Source organism: Belonocnema kinseyi, chromosome 6 (genome assembly GCF_010883055.1).
Source record: "Belonocnema kinseyi isolate 2016_QV_RU_SX_M_011 chromosome 6, B_treatae_v1, whole genome shotgun sequence".
Taxonomy (NCBI): Eukaryota; Metazoa; Arthropoda; class Insecta; order Hymenoptera; family Cynipidae; genus Belonocnema; species Belonocnema kinseyi.
Window position 1 is genome coordinate 89,723,117 of NC_046662.1, and position 10,359 is coordinate 89,733,475.

The following is a 10,359-nucleotide window of genomic DNA, read 5'->3' on the forward strand; positions in this document are numbered from 1 at the left end:
ATTGCTAGAGAGATTGATCAGCAACCTGGGTCGGAGCAGTGTTGCGGAACGAACATGTTATTTACTTAAATAGCACGAGGATTCTGGATCAATCTGAAAAATTTCTATCCCTTCCACACACTAACCCTTTCCCCTACCGAGTGAGTCACGCCTACCCCGAAAGGGAAATGGCTTAATGGTGTAATAATAATAATAATACGAACAGAGGCATTAAATTTAAATTAAAATGGTAAATCTTTGACTGGAATAGTTGTATTTAAAACTAGAAAGATCAAATTTCAACCAAGAAAATCGATTTCTACCAAAAAAGATGAATTTTCAACGAAAATGATAAATATTTAACTGAAATACTTAGATTTTCAACCGACAAGAAGATTAACAATTAAAGAAAAACATAATTTTCTATACAAAATTCGATTTAAAAAAAGCATGTATTCTTAATAATATAGTTGAATTTTCTATTAAAAAATACCAATTTTTATTTTAATTGTTTAATTTTGAACTATGGAAGATCAATTTTCAACTAAAAATTGAACACTTGAATTTTCAGTTGAAGAAATTAATTTTCAACCAATTTGAGGAATTTTAAACTAAAATGATAAATCTTTAACTGGGATAGGTGAAATTTTTTATGAAAGAGGAATTTTTAAATATAAAGATTAATTTTCCATTAAAAAGACCAATTTTCTAAAAAAATACATACAATTTTGAAACAAATAGCTGAATTTTTAATGTCAACTCTCAACCAAATAGTTGAAATTTAATTGTAAAAAAAGATAAAATTTTCATTCAAGATCGAACAGAAATCTATTTTCTTACGAAGAAAAAAAATATTCACAACTAAAAAACAGATTTTCAAACTACTTTAATTTTCGGCTCATTAAAAACAAAAATAACAATTTAAAAAAGTGGGAGAATATAAATTTTCAACCAAAAATAGAATAGTTAATTTTCCCCTTGAAAATCTAATTCTTCACAAAAAACTTATTTTGAATAAAATAGTTCAAATTTCTACTAGAATAGTTACATTTTTAAATATCAAAAAATTCATTTTCAATGTAGCAGTTACATTTTCAACCAGAGATGTATTTTTAATTAAAATTATAAATCTTCAATAAAAAAATTAATTTATAATAAATGAGTTTAACTCTTAATAAAGTAACTAAATCTTTAAATAAGTAAATCAATCAGTAACCCATTAAGTGCATGTATGTTGTCCTACGACTGTAGATAAAATAGAAATCACTTTTCTGAATTGACCAAAAATATTTATATAATGAAAACTTGAATTTTATTGCGATCAGAAGTAAATTCCCGGTCATTACCCTATTTTTCCCGGCCAATTAGGTTTCTCAGGCCTACTTTGAATAAATTCCAGTTCAATTACACGAAACAATCGAGTGAATTCTATTAAATTTCAACACATTTTACTGGTCGTAAATTAATTCACCAACACTTTCTTGTAAAATTATTAGTCATTACAAACCCTGGCGAAAAAAGTGTTCCGGACAAACTACAATGTTCTTTGAAAATGTCTTTTTAACAGATGATTGTAGAGAATGATAGATTTAGTAATAGTTAAGCATAGAAAACTACTTTGTATGGAAAATAAATAGTTTATACGAAAAATTATGCAACAAATTCTACAAAAACAAGATTTAATCTGAATTTTTTATTGTTTTTTTTTCTTCAGAAAATTAAGAATTTCTACAAAGAATTAGGTATAATTACACCATTGTGCACAATTTACCAAAATATAGGCCTGGTAAAATTGCATTTTTCATATTTTTTCGTAAAAAATTACAAATTGCTACACTAATTATGAATAAATATAATTTTCTACCAATAAATAATGGAACCCAAAATAAATAATTTTCTACAATTTTATATGAAAACGTTACCCTCGTAGAACACTATAGTTTGCCATTAGCAATTTTTTTCTGGGTATTTAATTTCCTAAAGTTTGAAATTTGCTAAATATAAAATTTAAAAACAGACCATTTTGGAATTTAAAAAACTTTTGAGGTATTGTGTAAACCAAAACAATTATTAAGGCTTTAGGATTTTTCCCGGCCTTGTAGCAAACCTGTTACATGTGATTACCAAAAAATTAACCATTTTAGACAATAAGATTTCAAAAGGAAAAAAAAGAATCCCTAGAGAGTTTGGAAATATAAAACTAAAGATTAAGAAATTTATTTGTGATGGATATGCAAATGCATTTTAAACTAAAATAGCTCCTACCTAGAGGCCCGAGAACTTGACATTTGACCATTAAAAATAATAGGAATTTGAATTTTATTTGAAAATTTGGTAAAATTGCGTGTTTTTACAATTTTATTTTAGCTTCAGCATATTATAATGAAATAAATTAGTATGCACGATCACCTGACATTTTATTAAGAAAATATTATACGCAAAAAAATGATATTTACTGTGACTTGGAATAAAGCTTGAAATATCGATATTGAATCATAAAAACATCTTCGCAGGTAAATGATTATTAAATTGAAATTTTGATTAATGATTTTAGAGTTGTAATATTAAATGGCAACGTCGGATAGTCGGAAATTCTGGATTTTTAACCTTTTAAACTGAATATAAGTTATGATTGTGAATCTCAAATATTTTAAAAATGATGCTGTTATTACTTAGCAATTTTTCATTCTAAATCTGTAGTTTAAAACAGATAGACGACAGGAGATTTTGTGTAGTTTTTTATTTGTCAATAAGTCTTCTAAAATTTAAAAACTTTAACAAAATGTGCTTTGATACAAGTAATGTAGTGAGATATTTTTTTACAAAAAATAAATTCACCGAAAGAAACGTGGAAAATGACTGGACCATAAAACTGTTCGACCTTTTGCTAATCATTCATATTTAACTTCAAGGACGTGTAATTAAAGCATTAGAAATATAACACTTTCGGACATAAATGCCATAAAAATAATAAAATTAAAAAGAATTACATTTGAAGACAGTAGAACGACAACTGGAAAAGAACCAAAAGTAAAATTATTTATTTGCTTTATATTAAATAAGTTTATTCGATAGATTATAGTATGAGTGTGGTGAAAAAATTTTCTGTATTTGAAGGTGAAAATCCCAAATGATTCCTATGCAGCTGCCATTCATTCTCATAATTTAAAAGTTCACTTTTTCGAATGAAAAGAGAAATGATTTTTAAATACTATTAGCGCAGGGTGTTTACCCTACCTGGAAAACCTAAACTTGTCAGGTAATTTTTTTGTGAGCCTGCCTACCTTTTTTTTCAAATTGCAATATAAAATTTAATAACAACGATTATTCAATATTTTACTTCGCTAGACTGAAAAATCTTTCATAGTTAAAAATTTAACGTTGAAAAGTCGACTCTTTTGGTGGGATTAAACTGTTTTTTATTAAAAATTCTAACCTTTTTTGATTGAAATATCAAATTCTACATTTTTTTGTTCAGAATTATTTTTTTTTAACAGACAATTAATTTTTTAGGTTAAAGGTTCATAATTCTAAATGAAAATTCATCTGTTTGGTTTAAAACTGAGCTATTTTGTTAAAAATTCGTTTTTTCCTTGGCTGAAAATTAATTTCATTTACGGAAAATTCAACTATTACAATTTAAAACTTAACTATTTTGTCAAAAATTCGTTTTTTTGTTTGTTAAAAATTAAATTTTATTAAATATGCATTTAAGTCTTCCAGTTAAATATTCCATAATTTTAATTAATGTTTTATCTCTTTGGTTGAACATTAACTTTTTTAACTAAAAATTTAATTATGCAATTTTTAGTTGACAATTTCCCTTTTTTAGTTGAAAATTCATCTGTTTTCTTTTGAAATTTGTTGTTTTTGGTAGAAATTAATATTCGTGGTTGAAAATTCATCTTTTTGGTTTTAAATTCAACTATTCCATTTCTGGTCGAAAATCGATCTTTTCTCGTTCGAAATCCAACTATTTGGTTAAAAAGGGTGACTTTTTTAGTGTGAAACTTAACTATTTCATTGAAAGTTAATGTCGTTCGTTGAGAAATTGTCTTTTTTGTAAAAAATTAATGTTGTTTCAAAATTGATCTTATTTGAAAATTCATATTTTTCGTTGAAAATTCAAGTATCCCAGTTAAATATTCATCATTATATTTGAAAATTTATCTTTTTTTGTTAAATCGCGTTGCTAAAAATAACTGCTTTTGAAAATGTTTTTTTTCTGTTAATAATTGTTCTTAACTGAAAATGAAACTATTTAAACTGGATATTCTATTATTTTATTTTCAAATTCATCTCGTTGGATTCACATTATTTTTTGAGCCGAAAAGTTTACCATTCAATTTTTAATTGAAAATTTATCTCTATTAGTTGAAAATTCGTATTTTTTGGTAGAAATTAATCTTCTTGTTTGAAAATTCAATGATTTCAATTTTTTTAAAATTTTAGTTGAAAATTCATCACTTTGATTGAAAATTTAACTATTTTTTTGAAAATTCGTTTTTTTTTTTGTTAAAAATTAATTTTATTTGGTTGAAAATTTTTAAATTTCATTTATGATGGGAAATTGATCTTCTTTAGTTTAAAATTCAACTATTTGGTTGAAAAGTTGACTTTTTTAGTTCGATATTGAACTATTTTGTTGAAAATGCATATAATTTGTTAAAAAATTGTGTTTTTCGTAGAAAATTAATCTTCTCGTTTGAAAATTCATCTTTACCGTTAAAATTCAAGTATTCTAGTAAAATACTCACCATTTTATTTGACAATTTAACCTTTTGGTTTAAAATTGATTGTTTTTAGTCGAAGTTTATCTATTTAGCACCCAGATTAAGGGCATGTGATACTTAGAAAATTGTCGATTTTACCAGTTTTAGGTTCCCCCGGCTTTTTTCTAGAATAATAAATATTTTGTCTTAAAAATTTGGGAAATGATAGCGCACATGCTAACGGACGTCCCAACACACTTTTTTTGTGTTTATTTTTCCAAAAAATTTTGATTTTGCTAACAACGTGTGTATATTTCGAGGTTATGTGTGTTACAATTCTCCCGAGCGTTACTTCTAAACTACACAATATTTTTGGCCGAAAACTTTGGACTTACAAATAAACATAGTAATTAATCTCCCGGAACTAACCTTGTTTGCAGGCAATGAAAAAAGTTTATTTCATCAATAATTTTCAAATTATCGGAAAGGCAGAGATGCAAAACGACGTAAACTCAAAATAATGCATAAAATTTTTATTTAGCACAATCAATTTTTTTTTATTATCCCTCAAAAAAAAATCCGGGGATGTCCGTTATGATATTTTATAGCATCTCCAAATTCAGTTTTAAAAAATTTTCATTTTTGTGGAAGAAAAGCCGGGGAAACTGTACCCGATTGACCACGTGACGAAGTATCACATGCCCTTAATTTTACCTAAATATGCACTGCATTTTAAGTTAGAGATAAGATAAAAAATTCGTTTGAATTATTATTAAAATGCATGGACTTTAGAGACAAATTCAAGAAATGAATATTATAATTTTATTTTGATGAAATTATTTAATTAATCCCTGGTGCTAATATTTTGAAGAATATTTTTCAATACAATTTGTCAAAGCTTTATAAATAAACATATTATTTGAATCCTTAAAAACTGAAAAGAAATTGTAATAAACTCGTCAAAAACTGTATCCATATATTACAAGTTCAAAAAAAGGTAAAATATTTAAATGGCTCTGTACTATGAAAAAGTATACCTAAAAATAATTTGAAATACCTGGAATTGTCGGGGAATTTTTTCCCAACATTTTTCTAGACACCCTCTATTTTATACATAATTTCAAAAAATTGCTCCTTATCCAATTATTATGTTCGTGACTTCATTTAAATATTCTCATTAAAAATGCCTCAGAAACTTACCCCACTTGCTGCTGTTTGTCCAAAGAGAGAAGCCAGAGAATTTGCTCCAGCCGATCCGAGAATATGATTAGTGTGATGATTATTCAATAGAGTAGTGTTCACAGGCGATTGTATCCTCAAAAAGCTCGAGTCGTTTGATTCGTTCTGGCTGATCGATTGTGGAAGATCCTGAACAACATTCGGCGCGGGAAGAATAGGATCCAGTTGAGAGATCATTTTGTTTTTTTTCTTGGACCTATTTGACACGGATAAGTTTCCGATGTCGTTCGCAGTGATCGTCATGGGCGTTGTTGTCATATGGTGGTGAGAGGGCGGTCCTGGCTGCGGCGTCGTGGATCTCTGCTGCTTCTCAATATGTTCCAGCGTATGTGCGGCAGGATGAGACATTAACCGCGCCAGAAGGGGTTTGCTTTCATGCACAGGAGTTGGTTGGTCCCCAGCTTTGAAATGCATGGGATTTACCTGCAATCAAAAATCATAGATTAGCAAACAATAATATTCTTGATAACGTGAGTCGCAGAGTAATAAAAAACTGGTTATTATTAACCTACTACAGGACTCGGACTCACTTGAGAAATTTAGAATAGCAGGCCTCACTGTTCCTATGGGATAAAATTAAGAGTCCGCGGTCTAAACTTGTTAACTGACATTTCTTTTAATTGATTTCTTTTTATTTTCTGGAACATTTTTTATATGCAGTTAATATCCCTGAAGCAAAACGGCAAAATTCCTTTTAGTTTTTTTAAAATTGATTTTCGAAAATAGCGTTTTTGTATCTAGAGCATAGGTCCGCGGTCTGAACCTGTTAACTGCTTACGACATCTTATGAGAAATCCGTGCTTTTTCTCACAAGGCACAGTGGTCTGGAATAGGAATTTACTCTTCATAATCGCCCACAGGTCGTATTTCTTAACCGATTTAAAAGTTTTTTTTTTCGAAATTCTCAGCAATTAATTTTTAAGAGAATTGTGGTTTGCTTTTTTTTATTTATTTTTTTTTCACAGAGCAACAATATATAAACAAATATACGTGGAAAATGCATTTTTTTATGGTAAGAGGAAACGGAAGCCCTGGAAGCTCGCTCATTTTAGGAATTAATATCACTACTGTTACTATTGTTTATCCTACGTAATGCGAAAGAGTAGAATATAAGTAGTAGTTAAGTTAGACTAAGAATGGACATGTAAATATATGTACAGGGAGCGGAGGCCCTTAAACCCGTAAAAGGGAGAGATTAAATACATACATACATACATACAAACATAGTGACAACAAATATAGTGACAAATATATACAAATATAGTGACAAAATTGACCATTTTAGCTTTGTGGATTTTTATCTCAAGAAAAAATACAGATAGAAACTCACTATCAGTCGGAATTATTGCAAATGCATTCATAGAACATAATTAATTTTAATAATATTTAACTTAATTATTATAAACAATTTTTATAAACAAATTCTTATTAGTGTTTTTTTATTATAGAAAAATCGTTTATTTCGCGCTAGTTGCTAATATTTTTCATAAGAGTCATAATTTGTAACAAAAGAATTAGCATGAGTTAACAACTATTGTTTTTATAAACATTTCTATAAACAAATTCTTTATAAACGAGTTTTTCTCATAGCTGAATCGATTTTTCTGAACAAAAATGTTTCAAAATTGTCTTTAAAGCCATTTATATACTTTAAGCTTTATCAAACATAAACAATATTGCGGTGACTAACCAACGAAATTAAATAAAGAATAATTTATCTGTTTGTTATAAAAATTTTTTAAACAAAACTATGATTTATTTTTTTTACATGCAAAAAGGACGGTTTTCCACTGAAATTATCCGACAATAAAGTAATAGTAATTCGAAAATTGGATATGGGATATTAAATAATAATTTCCGTAATTGTTAATAACAATTTTAAAACAATGCGTGACAATCTGCGGTTGGTCGTAGAAAAAAAGTTATTTTTTCTTCAATCATTTTTGTGATAATCTTATTTGTTTTATTGGAAAAATGAAAAAATTGATACTAATAATAATAATGAGATTATTATTAAAAACTTAAAATAAATAAATTACGATTCAGAACTCGAATCATTTTTAGATTGGAATTGTTCTATTAGTTCATCGAGTTCTTGATCAAGTTCAACTTCAACTTTTTCCCATTTAGGCTTCAAGGATTTTTTTTCCATTCAGACTTCAAGCATGTTCTTCATTTGTTTTTCATGAAGTTAGGTACAAAACAAATGAAAGATAGATGACTTCTAAAAATGCAAGTACAGCGTTATTGCTATGGACAGTTTGCTACAGAAATTTTTATTAACAATTACGCAAATTATTATTTAATGTCTCATATCCAATTTTGAAATTACTGTTGCTTTATTGTCGGATAATTTCAGTGGAAAATCGTCCTTTTTGCATGTGAAAATCATAAATCATCTTTATTATTATTTATTTAATTTCGTTGGTTAGTCACCGCAATAAATGTCACTATAATAATTATTGAAGAAAAAAACATTTTTTTCTACGAGGAAACGGCCGATTAGGAGACTTGTTTAACTAAGTTGTTATAAACAATCTATATCGTTTATGTATGATAAGCTTAAAGTATATAAATGGCTTTAAAGAAAATTGTGAATCATTTTTGTTCAGAAAAATCGATTCAGCTATGAGAAAAACTCGTTTATAAAGAATTTGTTTATAGAAATGTTTATAAAAACAATAGTTGTTAACTCATGCTAATTTTTTTGTTACAAATTATGACTCTTATGAAAAATATTAGCAACTAGCGCGAAATAAACGATTTTTCTATGATAAAAAAACACTAATAAGAATTTGTTTATAAAAATGGTTTATAATAATTAAGTTAAATATTATTCAAACTAATTATGTTCTATGAATGCATGTGCAATAATTTCGGCTGATAGTGAGTTTCTATCTATATTGTTTCTTGAGATAAAAATTCACAAAGCTAAAATGGTCAATTTTGTCGCTATATTTGTTAATAAATTGTTGCTCTGTGGAAAAAATTTTAAAAAAGCAAACCACTCTTGCGCTCAAATGGAAACACATTCAGGATAAATTCATAAGACTTCAAAACCATTTAAGGTAAATTCGAAAGAACTCAAATGATTTAGAAAAAAAATTAAATAAAGAAAACCCACTGATTTCCGTAAATTTGCAATGAATTTAGAGGAATTTAAAGTAACTAAAAAGAATTAGATAAAATTCATAAAAATTGAAGTTTAATTTAAAAATGTTCAAATAAATAGAAAAGGGTTCAAAAATATGAAAGAACTTCATTCGATTCAAAAAGTTTGAAACGAAATTAGAAAAGTTTAAGGGAATTCAAAAAAATGTAATGAAATGTCTCAGAATTCAAGGTGAGGTTAAAAGAATTTAGGATCAACTAAATAAAAACTTTTCAAAATAAAAAAAATCCAATGAAGTAGAATTGAGTAAATTGTAAAGAGTTTCAATGAATGTAACAAATTCAAGAGAATTCCCCAAAAATTGAAAAGAATTCAGGATGAATAAATAAGAATTAGGGACTGATTTCAGTGAAATTTGAGGGAATTTAGAGGAATTTAAGGGAATTGAGATGAATTCGATGAAATTCATATAAAAATCAAGCTGAATTTAATAAGCATTTAGGTGAATTAAAAACAATTCAAAAATATGCAAAAATTAAATAAATTGCTTAAGTTTGAAATGAGTTTAGAAAAATTAAAGAGAATCCATAAGAATTTGATGAAATGCCTTAGATTTTAATGTGACTTTTAAAGACTTTAAGGGCATGTGATACTTACAGTTTCCCCGGCTTTTTTCCACAAAAATGAAAAATTTTTAAAACTGAATTCGGAGATGCTATAAAACATCATAACGGACGTCCGCGGACTCTTTTTTGAGGGATATTAACAAACAAATTTATTGTGATAATAAAAATTTCATGCATATGCATGGTTTTGAGGTTACGTCGTTTTTCATCTCTGCCTTTCCGATAATCTGGAAATTATTTATGAAATAAACTTTCTTGATTGGCTGCAAACAAGGTTAGTTCAGGGAGATTAGTTACTATGTTTATTGGCAAGTCCAAAGTTTTGGCCAAAAATATTGTGCAGTTTGGAAGTAACGCTCGGACGAATTGTAACACACATAATCTCGAAATGTACACGCACGTTGTTAGCCATATGAAAAATGTTTTGATAAAAAAAAAACACAAAAAAATCTGCCCGCACCGCGGCACAGTGGGGTGAAATCGGAAAACGAGGTTCAAAATGACATTTAGAACGCAATTATGCACCGATTTTAGAATTTTGGTTGTTGAAAAATTCAGAACTAAATTTTTCAGAAAATGGTGAGAGTAGCTTTTTATTTTTTTGTTTATTTAATTTTTATTTTAATGCAAACATCGAAAAAAATGTCGATTTTTCTAATTTCATTTTTTATCTTCTAGACAAAATTTTTCT

At 27.3% G+C, this 10,359-nt stretch overlaps 1 protein-coding gene across 1 annotated transcript in view; it reads right to left on the minus strand.

Moving 5' to 3' along the window:
* LOC117174207 (mRNA-decapping enzyme 1A) overlaps window positions 1-10,359 on the minus strand; it is a 29,764-nt gene that overhangs the window by 7,097 nt on the left and 12,308 nt on the right. Inside the window, exon 3 of the mRNA XM_033363072.1 lies at window positions 5,892-6,353. Within this exon, the coding sequence (XP_033218963.1) occupies window positions 5,892-6,353 (462 nt within the window). The remainder of the gene's footprint in view (window positions 1-5,891; window positions 6,354-10,359) is intronic.